We start from the raw sequence: 12,561 nt of genomic DNA, 5'->3' as shown, positions 1-12,561 counted from the left end.
AATGTTTCGATCATGTCTCCCCTCTCCCTACGTTCCTCGAGAGTGTAGAGCTGCAATTTGTTCAGTCTCTCTTCGTACGAGAGACCCTTGAGCCCCGAGATCATCCTGGTGGCCGTCCGCTGAACCGATTCAATTCTGCGCACATCTTTACTGTAATGTGGCCTCCAGAATTGCACACAGTACTCCAGATGAGTACCATGGCCCAAAGTATTATCCATTTGATGGCATTTCGGGCATATTCTTGAATCCACACAACCAAAATGAAAAGCCGGAACTTGAGAAACATAAGCTCTCAAAACCACCTAGGATTTTAATTTCCAAGTCAATAGAATAGGTGACCCCCCCCCCCCATTCGATATCAAAGGTTTTTTTTTTCCACAACTCTATTAGAAGAAGCAAAGAAAAACTTGGTTTTATCCTAGCTAAGTTTTAATTTGTATTCTCTCACCCAGTTATTCACACTATAATCTCCTGGATTATATTAAGTGATGCGGAAAGACTAGAACCAATAGGAATTACAGTGGTAACTATATTTAGAGATCTCAAAGCCCCTCCTTGAGGGCCGCAATCCAGTCGGGTTTTCAGGATTTCCCCAATGAATATGCATTGAAAGCAGTGCATGCACATAGATCTTTGGGGAAAATCCTGAAAACCCGACTGGATTGCAGCCCTCAAGGAGGAGGGACTTTGAGATCCCTTAGCGATGCTGGTCTCTGCCCCAAGGATGTGATCTGGTTATCTCCCCTTCCAGCTGGACCAGGTGAGGCACTGACCATAAAAGCTGCTACAATCCCAGTCCAGTATCTATTCCTCTAGAACAGGGGTGTCAAAGTCCCTCCTCGAGGGCCGCAATCCAGTCGGGTTTTTAGGATTTCCCCAATGAATATGCATGAGATCTATTTGCATGCACTGCTTTCATTGTATGCTAATAGATCTCATGCATATTCATTGGAGAAATCCTGAAAACCCGACTGGATTGCGGCCCTCGAGGAGGGACTTTGACACTCCTGCTCTAGAAGTCTTAAGGTAGAACAGAGTGAGATTTGGCATCCTTTATCGCCAGGGCCTCACCTGATCCAAAGGTTGACCGGCCCTGCTTCACACTGGCACAGAGAAATGCAATTTATGAAAAATGTTATTTGCACTGCTCTCTTTTCCAGCTATAGCTAAAGAGGTGTTATCTCCCCGTCTCCAAAGGCTGTATAAGGTATCTAAGGCAGGGGTAGGGAACTCCAGTCCTCGAGAGCCGTATTCCAGTCGGGTTTTCAGGATTTCCCCAATGAATATGCATTGAAAGCAGTGCTTTCAAACAGATCTCATGCATATTCATTGGGGAAATCCTGAAAACCCGACTGGAATGAGGACCAGAGTTCCCTACCCCTGATCTAAGGCTTTATGGCAATTCTTAGGTGAGCCAAGTCTAGGACAATCAAGCCATCGTGACATCACTGACTAGGTTGGTTCTTAGGCATTGGTGGAATGAGGCATTATGACGTCACAATCTCAGCTCTTCGGGGTTCTGACCGGTACTTGGGACCCGGGTTGGCCACTGTTGCACGATTTGCTCAAGGTCACAAGGGCACGGGCACCAGCTGAACACTCTCTGCCCTGATTCGCAGCCTGCTGCTCTAACCACTCCTCCGTGCCGTGTGCTATCAATGGAACACAGGAAGAATAATCCCAGGGCCCTGGAGCGGCTCCTCCTCCTATCTCGGGTCAGGGATCCTGCTGCTTGCTTTCCCTGCTCATTCTCGAAACGTGCATCTTGGATATATTTGCAGAAGTGCAGGAAGATCTGCATTTCGGGGGTCCCTTGCTGAGGAAATGCACGGCATGGAGGGAGTCTCCAGCTTGTGCGTCTCTTTTTTTAGGGACTGTCTCTGCGGGTGTGACCGTGCAGCGATCTTTTTGCTGCTTTCCTGGTAGGTGTATTGGGGTGTTAGGGCCTGGTTGCTCCAGTCCTAGAGACAGAAAGACAAAAATGCATGGAGAGAGAGAGGGAAAGGGATCTCACCTGGGTTCTTTTTTGTGGGTGTGAGCCTCGGGCCCTCAGAGAGAGCTGCCCCTCTAAATCCAGAAGTCACCTGCAGTCTCTTTAGACAGTCCTAAAATTGCCAGGTGAGGGCTCGAGACAGCAGCCGGTGGGAGGATGTGTGCAGAGCTCTCTCTTTCTCTCTGCAGATAACCCAGCCCAGCTGTAAGGGCCTTTAATCCCTCCTCTCCTTCTGATTCTCTCCACCCCTAGCAATTCTGTGTTACCTCCAGGGAAATTGTTAACATATTATCTTGTGCCTCAGTTCTAATCCCCGGCTCTGCCTCTGATTAGCTGAATATGACCTGGAGATGAGTCAGTTGATTGATTAGATTGGGAGCTCACTCCAGGGACTGTCTCCTGACTCTGTACAGCGCTGGGTACATCTGGTAGCGCTCTAGAAATAATTAATGGGAGTAGCAGTTCACCTTAGCTCAAATCCCCGGCTCTGTCAGTGGTTCTCTAAGTGTGAGCCCGAGATGACTCACTTTATCTCTTTGTGGCCGAGATCTAATCCCCGGCTCTGCCACTCTGATTGTGACTAAAGAGTTGCACGGGGACAGAAATCCCACCCATCCCCGCCCGGATCCTCTCTGTCCTCACCCGTCCCCACCAGGATCCTCTCCGTCCCCACCAGGTTCCTCTCCGTCCCCACCCGTCCCCGCCAGGATCCTCTCCGTCCCCACCCGTCCTCATCAGGATCCTCTCCGTCCCCGCCAGGATCCTTTCCGTCCCCACCCGTCCCCGTCAGGATCCTCTCCATCCCCGCAAGGAATTACCTCCATCCCCGCCCGTCCCCATAAAAAGCAGCAATTACTTCTGACAGGATCATCAATTCCACAGTTTCTTGCTGCTGTTTTCCTTGTGGAATCGCTTTGGTGGAACCCTTTTTTTGTTTTTTGTTCAGGTAATATAATTTTTTTCCTGCTGGGAGCAGAGAATGGCATGTTCTTTACTAATTAGTGCATCTACAGTGCCTTGCACTGATTAGCAGGTGCATAGTGGGCGAGTCCTTACCACCTACATAACGGTTGGCGATAGAGACTGACGCGCTAATGTGAAAATAAGCAGGTGGCCATTAATAGGGAAAATAGAAAAATCGGCCATTTTGCCCTGGCAGTAAAAATGGTCTTAGCATACAGGACTGACCTGTGTAAGTACACAGTGATGTAGCGAGGGTAGGAGGCTCCCTCTGTGCCCCGCTTCTTCCCCAACCCCCTACACCACACGTGTGCCCTCCCATCCCCCGTACTTCTTTACATCTTCAACGGCTCGAGCAGCTTCTCCAGCCTGCTGTTCGCACCGGCGTTGGCTTTCCCTCTGACATCACTTCCTGGCCCCGCGACCCGGAAGTGATTTCAGAGGGGAGCCAGGCCGGCGTGAAGAGCAGGCCGGGGCACTTGTTCGTGCTGGTGAAGATGTAAAGAAGTACGGGGAGGGGGGAAGGGAGGGCACGAGCATGGCATGGGGAAGGCGGAGAGCTGCCGGCACCTGGAGCAGTCTGCCCCTTGCCCCCTTCCCCTTACTATGCCACTGTGAGGACATACTAAGGCCATTTGTTACCACAGTTTGGTAAGAGTGAACCTGAGGTGACTCTTTATCTCCCGTTGGCCCAGATCTAATCCCCGGCTCTGTCACCCATACCGTATGTGACCTCGGGGTGTGTCTAATCCCCATTGCTATCTGTAACCTGGGGGGGAGGGGAAGTAACTTTACCGCCTTACCTCTTTGTACCTGAGTTCTAATCCTCGGCTCTGCCTCCCTACATCTTCCTTATTTCATTGCACAGGCCATCGCAGCAGCTCCAGCATCTGGTCGTAGTGCTGTCCCGTGCCCGCCCCCTACTTAACCAGAGCCCCCTCCCCAGCCCAGAGCTATTTCCCAAGCCCCAATCTGCTATTTCCTTATTGAACAGGAGGAATTATTCCAGCTTCCTTATACAATTCACAACCGAGCGGAGGAGGAATACATCCAGCATAACCCTCCCTCCCCCCCATAGTCTGTTCCATTCACCAGACCGCAGAGATCTTTTCCAGAACTGAAAGCCGCCCGCTCCACTCATAACCAGATTTACGTCTTTATGCCTTCCTTTGGCAATCAATTCTGGTCTTATTCTGGAGGGGGGGACCTTTCCTTTTTTATCCAAAGGTTTCTTTTTAGAGATATTAGGAATAAAAGCTGGGGGGTTCTAGAATCTTGGTCCATGCTTTTCCCTGATTCAATTTCTCCTTCTCTAAGTACCACAGGCGTATTTATATATGCCAGTGTGATGCCTTCACAGGGCACTGATGAAAATCCTCTTTTCAGCCGTCCGTGCTGTATTTGTGTGTTATGTATATCAGCGTGACTCCTGCACAAGCTTCTGATGAAGATCCAATCTTCAGCTATCCATTCTTATTCATGCTTTATATATGCCAGTGTGATGCCTTCACAGGGCTTGGATGAAGATCCACTTTTCGGCTGTCCGTGCTGTATCCATATATTATATATATCAGCGTGACACCTGCACAAGCCTCTGATGAAGATCCAATCTTCAGCTATCAATGCTTATTCATGTTTTATTTGTACCCATGCGATACCTGCACAGGGGCGCTGATGAAATCCAGGCTTCAATTGTCCATGCTGTATTCATATTTTAGGATGATCAATGTGGCACATGCATGGGACTCCGATGAGGATTTGCTTTTTGGGTGCCTATGCTGTATACACACTTTGTGTGCATCGATGTATGCCTACACAGGGCTCTGAAGGAGATCATTTCTGCAGCTGTCCGTGCCGTGTTCATATTCTACCCTGGTGGTTCCCAAACCTGTCCTGAGAGAATCCGCAGGCTATTCACAATGAAATGAGAAAGATTTTCACCCACAAATCTGTTTCATAGTATAATAAACATTGCCTGCATCTGGTACATAGGAGTCTGCAGTTTGTTTTTTGTTTTTGCCATGGCTATTCATTGCATGTGGTTTCCCTTTCATAGCTATGATATACAACAGCCAAAGATTGGGGAACCCGTAAGGCCTCTTCTCTTATACAAAACAAGGAGGGGGGGAAGGAGTAGAAGAAAGAACATGATATATACATCTTATTTAAGATTTTATTGATCGTCTTTAAGTTTATTTTTAAATAGATAATAACAGATCAGATCCTGAAGGGGGGAAAATAATAATCACCTTACGAAGAAAAAACAAAGTATTCCCGATAAATAGTGGGGAATAAATAAACACAAGTGAGGATAATGATCAAGGTCTCTGTCACAACAAAACAGCAGCAATTATGGGTCAAAGCTCTGGTCCACTCATCTCTCACCCCCGACTCCCTCTCTCAGACCTTACCTCAGAGATGCCAAGGGTGATCCACCCCAAAGGGTGAGATTTCTCACCTGATGCAGCCAGGGTACAAATACAGACATATTTAAGTGTATTATTGCTTTAAAATGAGAAGCAAAACAAAAACCAGCATAAAATGATATATACTTTTCTTTGGAGCCTCTAGAGGGAGACAGAGGCAACATGGGAACATTCTTTGGGCTAGAAAAAGGTCTTCACTTAGTCTTAGTGGCTTGGTCTTCACTCAATGGCTTTGGCTTGTCCCTCATAAAAGCAGTGAAGGGATACTGCAATGGCTCCGAGGTAGAGAATGAGACGGGGGACAAATTTTTCTCAGCAGGAACTCATTTTCCCATCCCGGCGAGTTCTTTGACAATCTCTGCCCCATTCCTGCAAGCTCTGTCCTCATCTGCACAAGCCTCAACCCCTTTAAAATCATAAGTGTTTGAGGCTTGTGTGGTTAAAGCAGAGCTTATAGGAATGTTGCAGAGATTGTAACAAAACTCACAGAAAATTGTCCCTGTGTCATTCTCTACTCTGAGGCTCCAACCAGTGAGAGAAGGGGATCAGAGAGTGTGAGAGACTTCATATGAGTGTGATACACTCCTGGGTGAGAGAAGGGGCTCAGACAGTATCAGGGTGAGAAAGCCATCAAATGAGTGTGACACACTCCTAATGAGGGACAGAAGAGGCGCAGATAGCATGAGAGAACCTTCAAATGAACGTGGTACACTCCTGAGTGAGATTATTTAAATGATTGTGGCACAGTCTTAATGAGTGCGACTTGGCATCTCTGATCCTTTTAACCCTACCTTTCCCCGCTTCCATCTTATATACCTCCAAAGTGCCCTCCCTTCCTGTCCCACCCACTTTCAGGGCACCCCCTTCCTCATTTCACTCCTAGTTCCTCCTCCTCCTGACTTAGTCACTCTTTCTCACTCACCCTTCTCTTCAAACCATTTACACCAAGGCAGCCCCTCCATCACATGTATTCACTGCTCCTCACGGCATCACCTAACCATTCATTTTCTTCTCCCACCTGCCCCCCATCCTACCCACTCATCTCTTCTCCTACTCCACCATCGCCATGTCTCATTCATTTACCCATTCACACCCTTCAAGGTCCCGCCCACTGTCATAACCCCTGCTGTTCCACTCACCCCCAGCCTCCCAATCCACCGAGACATAAGAACTCCCATTCCACCTACTATCTCTAGATTGCCCCCTTTTCTACCTATCGACCTCAAAGCAGTTCCTACGTCCCCATCCACTTTCCAACCTTGCCTCTGTCCCCCATCCCACTCACTTCCACCTTTGTCTCGTTTGCTCACCCCACAGTTCTCGCCTTTGTCCTACCTATCCTTCCCTAGAGCACCTCCTCATCTCACCTTCAAAACTCCCCTTAACCTCAGAATGCCCTCCTCCGATCTATTCACATCACCCCATTGTGATCTTCCTGTCCTTTTCCACCTCAGCATCTCCCTCCCATACTAATCCTCATTTCATCTACTAAATCTTCATTACACTATCCCATTCCACCATCATCCCCAAGTGCTCTTCCACTGACACCCCCCCCACACACACACACCCTCCTATCTTTCCCGCTTACTCCCACATCGATCCCTCCCATCACCTCATACACTCACCCCAGTCCCACACTATCCTAGTCCCACCCGCTCACTCAAGTTGAGGGCTTCCTAATTCCTCTCTCCTACACCCAGTTGTTCCGTCCCACTCACTCATTTCCAGAGCTTATGCTAAGCTGTCCCACATCAGGAAGGGTCAGTTTGAACCATGGTTCTTCTTTTAATTTGGCTAAGAATAGCTGCCACGGTGTGATAATTCCATGACTTCAGCTATTGACCATGGCTGGGACAGACTGACCATGGAGCGATACAGTATCACAGTAGATAATGGCCAAAAAAATATCCCCACCATGGCAAAAGAATACAATGATTCCTGGCCATAGCCCATCTGTCAGCCACAGGGTCTGGGCACTTGTAGGACATGAAATAACACTACAGTTGTGGTCGGTCCGTTGCGTGGATGGTCGACACCATCGGAAGCCACCACATTACCTCACATCTTGTCCAGCATCTATGATCCATACTTGGACCTTAGGAACTGAGTCAGTTGCTGCAACATTTTCACTCTTCATAAAGTCCAAAAAAACCAACCAAAAACCCTCATCAAATAATTTTGAACAATTGCTAGACGCTCTCGAAACATTTCTCATGAACTCCTCCGTCCATGGCAATTACTGATTTCTTGTTAATCTCCTCTGTGCAATGGCTCCCTCTGCTCCCCCCCAGACTTCAGTAGCCCAGGAAAGGGCATCAACAGCCAGCAAGTGCCCTCCACCTAATTTAACTTAATCCCCCCACCCCATGCCACCAGTGTCTTTGTCCCCTTTGCAAGCAGACACTGATTTTACCCCTACAAAGTCCTCAAATAACTGCTCATTATTCTGGAATAGGTGAGGGGAAGAATGGAGAAGAAATAGTGACCGTTCTTCTAAAGAATGAGCGTCCACATTTCTCTAAAGAAAGAGCGTCCACATATCGCCGTTTCTTCTTAGCATCTAGAAATGACTATCAAAGTCAATACTACAAAGGAATAAATATGCATAATAATCAATATAATCAGAATATTATATTATCTCCCCTCGCTTGTCTCATGCCCTTGTGGGAGAGTCGAGGAGAAAGGGAGACAAGAGGAAGGGGCTGAATCCAGTACTGGAAGGAGAAAGGGGAAGATGAGAGTTCGTCAGGAGATCCTGCCTGGCTTGGTGCAGAAGTTGAGGGGTAGGGGATGGGCGTTCTGGTTTGATGCTCCACGAGTTCCAGGGGTCATGGATCCAGCTCATTCTCATGGTGCTGAGTCGCGATAATAAAGACCACTACTAAAATGGTGCCCAGGACCATGATGGCAATGCCCACTGCCAGGCTGATGAAGGAGAAGTTACGGGCTTCCCGGGAGGCAAATTCAGCTGAAACAATATCTCCTCGAGCAACAGCGGTCCTCACCTATTGGGAGGGAAGAAGAAAGTGGAGAGATAACCACATGCCAGGCAGAGTCCTTACTCCAAGAAATCCCTGTGATGACCTTAGAGGGGTGGAGGGTTCTCTCTCTCTCTTGGAGAGGTGAAAGGGAAGACAGACACCGAGCCAGCCTCTCACCTGTGCAGCCTTGAAGATAGCGAAGATGCCTGTGGGTGGGAAGCAGCAGATGGTGGTCAACACAGCAATGGGAAGGTAGTCATGCGGTGGCCTCCGAGGCTCTAGAATGGCAATGCCAGGAGCCATCTGAGCAGGGGGAATTCCGGCCTGGGCTGCTGCATTAGGGGCTGGGTATGGCTGCTGTAAAAAAATGGGAAAGAAAACACCAAAGCTGAGATCCAATCATAGCGGTCAATCTGCCACTGGGCGTCAGATGCAAAGCTCTCCCCGTTGGTCAGACAATGGGTTCAAGGGTTCCAATTTACAGCACAGTAAAAAAAAAAGTTAAGGATGACCATGATAGATTAACAAGCTAGGTCCACATGCTTGATCTGCAGGTACTTTTAACCATCTTCCCAAAGAGGTCTTCCTATCAAACCCAGCTTAACTATTAAGTAACCAAGGCGGTTGTCTAGGACGGAACCGTTTGTGTGGGGGGACCTATGTAAACACAGTAGCAGTCCAAGCAAAACAGCAAATCCCGACAGCCACCCACACTCGAAGAACCACTGATGTACTGTATCTTCAGAGCAATGGACTACATGAGGGGGGGGGGGCAATGTCCGTTGCTCCAGAAACCATTGTTCCTGAAGAACCTAATGTCCAATGAAACCCACAGCGGATGCCTGTTTTGGTTTTAAATCTACAATGTACAATCAACGGTAACCAAGGATTGCTCCTGCCTACTGTCCCCTTCCTGAACAGACATGGTGAAGGTATGGCCTGGGCAGCCTACAGCAGAATGGAAGAACCTTAGGGGGGGGGAGGGTCTCCTAAGAATGGGAATGTTCTTTAGAGTGTATCCAGGAATAGGTGCTCATGAGATGGTCTTTGGAAGAGGAGGTTTCCTTTGGGAGTGGGGGCCGTCTTCCAGCTGCTTTTCCCGATATCCATTGCTCCAGTGTCCATTGCTCTGAGGATGTATGCTACCTTTACCAACTTGTAGGGAGGGGGGAGTTAGTTTTCAAATAACCTATTTATCTGGGTAAGCAGCTTTTAGAGATTGCTTTCATCACATACGTATGTATGAATCAAAATCTAACATTTAAAAGTATATTGTCCAGTTATGCTTTCTTACAGGATTGTTCTGGAAGGGATAGCTAAAGTTAATTATCAAAATCTCAGCGTAAGGGCCTCAAAAGTGGTACATCACATTTTACAAATAAATAAACATTGCCTGAAAGTTAATTGAGAAGAACAGAAGGCTGGAGCGCCCAATACCATTCCTCTGGCCTTATATCTAACACACTTTCTGCAATTGCCAAAGAATGTGGTGAAAGCAGTTAGCTTAGCAGGCTTTTAAAAAGGGTTTGGCTACTTTCCAAGTCCATAAATCATGATGAAAATGGACTTGGGGAAATCCAGTCTTTATTTCTAGGATCAGCAGCAAGAAATCTGTTTTATTCTTTGGGATCTCCTCAGGGACTTGGGACCCGAGTTGGGCATGTTGGAAACAAGACACTGGGCTTGATGGATCTGCAGTCTGCCCCAGTATGGCAGCTCTTTTGTTCAGAGACCCCTTTTCTCACAAGCCCTCACCTCAATGGTGTATTCATCCCCATATTCCCAGCTGTGAAAACTGTTCCTGGACCCCCTTCAGTGGCAGATATTCCCCGCTAGAAAGTGCACAGCCCTGAAGCCCCAACGGGCAGAGGGCACCAGAGGTACTCACCGTGCCCACAGGGTAGACAGGGACATAGGCAGTGCAGGGCTGGAGCTGCAGAGGATAGGCTTGATGCATGTAACCCCCAGCAGGGAGCGTCCCCATGGGCGGATGCGTCTGCACCACATACCCCTGGGGGTTGCCGTTAAACTGCGTCTCTTGTACTTGGCTGTGATGGGACTCCGGGCGAGGCAGTGTAGCAGAGGGAGGTTGCGGAGGGGGGTCATTATAACCAGGAATCACCCCATTGCAGGGCCCCTCTGGCTGCACAGGGTTATAGGGGGGAGGAGAAGTGTGGGGGGCTGCATCCGGTAGACCTAGGGAGAAAAGAAAGAAAAGGTTTTTCTAGAAAAGAAATGGAAAAAGGGATGGAGGGAGGGGGAGATGCAGTGCAAGTGTGTGTGTGAGGGGGTGGTAAGGTAGCAGAAAGTCAGAATCGAAAGGACCGACTACCGTAATAATTATTATTTCTATAGCAATATTGAACGTAGACAAAACGATTCAGGTCTGAACTATGCCCTCAGCTAGAGAACTTACGAGCTGAGCAGGTACTTGAGGCCTTGAGAAATTAAAAGGCCAGGGTCAGTAAACGATGCTGGAAATTTACAGCGAGTGAAATTCTATAAAAGGGTGCCTTTTAAAGAATAGTTCTTAGCGCCGATTCCCGGTGTCAGGTCAAAAGCGCGCCGGGACAAAGGCGCGCCCAGACAATTGAGCGCAGCGGAGGTGCGCGCCGCTCAAAATTACTGTTTTTAGGGCTCCGACGGGGGGGGGGGGAGTTTAGGGAAAAAGTTAAGTTTACAGTAAAATGTGGAGGGTTACAACCCCCATAACACCGGCACGATGTCTATTAAGTAAAGTGGGGGGGGGGGGTTCCCCAACAAAAACCCCCGTCGGAGCCCCTAAAAACTGTAATTTTCTTCGGCGCGCGCCTTTGTCTTTTGCGCTGTTTTCTATGAACCCCGATTCCCGCACCCAGAGGCGCTGGTTGCGTATCGACTGCAGGATGCTGCCATTTGTGGAACCACAGCTAATATCAAACGTAGGCGCCGGAAATGTAGTCCAGGGTGAACAGCGTCTAAGGTCATTTCCAGCACAAACCACGCCTGCTTCGACCTTAGGCGCTGATGGGCACCTCTGCAGACGCGATGCCGGCGCATACAATTTTTTTAAATTCGGTTTTAATCGGCGCCACTGAACCAATTACATCAAGTTAGGCGGCAGTAGGGCGCCCACCGCTGCCTTAGAGCGCCATTTAAGGAATTTGGGCCTGGGCGCGCAATCCTAGTGTTCTACAACACTGCGCCTACATTTTGGAGCGCCCCCTGACTCACCTATGGCCAGGCCCCCTTTCAGATTATGCGCAAGACACTTTGGACCAGATTCTATAAAGGATGCCCAATTCGGGCGCCGCTAAGTGCCCTAATCATGGACGCCTAGCAACACCTAACTGAAATCCGCACGCAGCCCAAATTGTCATAATTAGCTTAAACGGCGTGGCAATTGACTGTGCCGTTTAAGTTACTTGATTAATTTTTTAAAAAATTAATAACTACGAGTTCCAAGTAGAACTCAAGGGCAGCGCTTAGTGGCACCTACCTGAAAAGTAAGCGTGGAATAGACATGGTCGACTTAGACGTCTGAGTTAGGCGCCGGTAAATTACGTCAGGTAAAACCTGGCGCTTACCTGTAGGATTCTATGAAGGATGCCTAGCGGTTGATGGACAACCGCGCAGAGCGACGCCTACACCGTAGGCACGCTTAGGGGTCTTTTATAGAATCCAGCCCTTTGGCTGCACAGAGAACTAGAATAGCAAGTAGGCTGATATCCCCATAAGTCCAGAGGAGTGCCACTTGACATTAATTGACAAAGCATTAGGTAATTCGTTTGCACGGGCATCCACCCTGGGTGCCCCAAATTGGGCGACTGATGTGGAATGCAGGGGGGGGGGTAGCGATCTTCCCAAGGTCATATGGCGCGTCAGTATCGGAAGCGGGATCCAAACCCCGGGTTCCCCCCGATTCTCAGCCTACTTGGACCATTTTCTCCAACCACAGGTGACGGGAGGTCCATCCCTCCAGAGGAGGACTGGGAAGCAGGTGTCAGGGGGGGGGGAAGCAGGGGATGGAAGATTAGCCCAAGATTCAAGGACTAGCCCTCTTCGTTTCTGCATCCAGGGTTGGGGGAGGGGGACCCCAAGCATTCAGCGACAACAGGATAACTGTACTGGTTGTAGAGAGAGAGAGAGAGAAAGAGGTGGCAGATTGTGAATGAAGATAGAACAGATGGAAGATGGTCTGTCTCTCTCTCTGGGATGTCTC

At 48.7% G+C, this 12,561-nt stretch overlaps 2 protein-coding genes across 3 annotated transcripts in view; both read right to left on the bottom strand.

Moving 5' to 3' along the window:
• TMEM268 (transmembrane protein 268) overlaps positions 1-2,297 on the bottom strand; it is an 18,917-nt gene extending 16,620 nt beyond the window's left edge. The window contains exon 1 of one of the 2 annotated variants that reach the window (XM_033915294.1): positions 2,015-2,297. The gene's annotated coding sequence lies outside the window, so the exon portion shown is untranslated. The remainder of the gene's footprint in view (positions 1-2,014) is intronic. The other variant, XM_033915295.1, reaches the window with a different exon arrangement.
• A 2,811-nt stretch (positions 2,298-5,108) lies between these two features.
• PRRT1 (proline rich transmembrane protein 1) lies at positions 5,109-10,980 on the bottom strand. Its single transcript, XM_033917273.1, has 3 exons — positions 10,249-10,980; positions 8,538-8,717; positions 5,109-8,384 (listed from the first exon to the last, which is right to left on the bottom strand). Exons 1-3 carry the CDS (start codon positions 10,342-10,344, stop codon positions 8,208-8,210), a joined length of 453 nt encoding a protein of 150 aa, XP_033773164.1. The 5' UTR covers positions 10,345-10,980; the 3' UTR covers positions 5,109-8,207.
• Between the last annotated feature and the right edge of the window lie 1,581 nt (positions 10,981-12,561).

This window comes from Geotrypetes seraphini, chromosome 12, assembly GCF_902459505.1.
Source record: "Geotrypetes seraphini chromosome 12, aGeoSer1.1, whole genome shotgun sequence".
Lineage (NCBI taxonomy): Eukaryota > Metazoa > Chordata > Amphibia > Gymnophiona > Dermophiidae > Geotrypetes > Geotrypetes seraphini.
Note: the sequence above shows the minus strand (reverse complement) of the source record. Positions and strands in the feature narration are given on the sequence as shown.

Bases quoted from the DNA above. Each gene is read 5' to 3' on its own strand.
- PRRT1 (XM_033917273.1), bottom strand. From the start codon at position 10,344: ATGGGGACGCTCCCTGCTGGGGGTTACATGCATCAAGCCTATCCTCTG. The intron at 8,718-10,248 runs GTGAGTACCTCT...ATTTTTTTACAG, and splicing joins CTGTCTACCCTGTGGGCACG to CAGCCATACCCAGCCCCTAA. The intron at 8,385-8,537 runs GTGAGAGGCTGG...CCCTCCCAATAG, and splicing joins CTATCTTCAAGGCTGCACAG to GTGAGGACCGCTGTTGCTCG.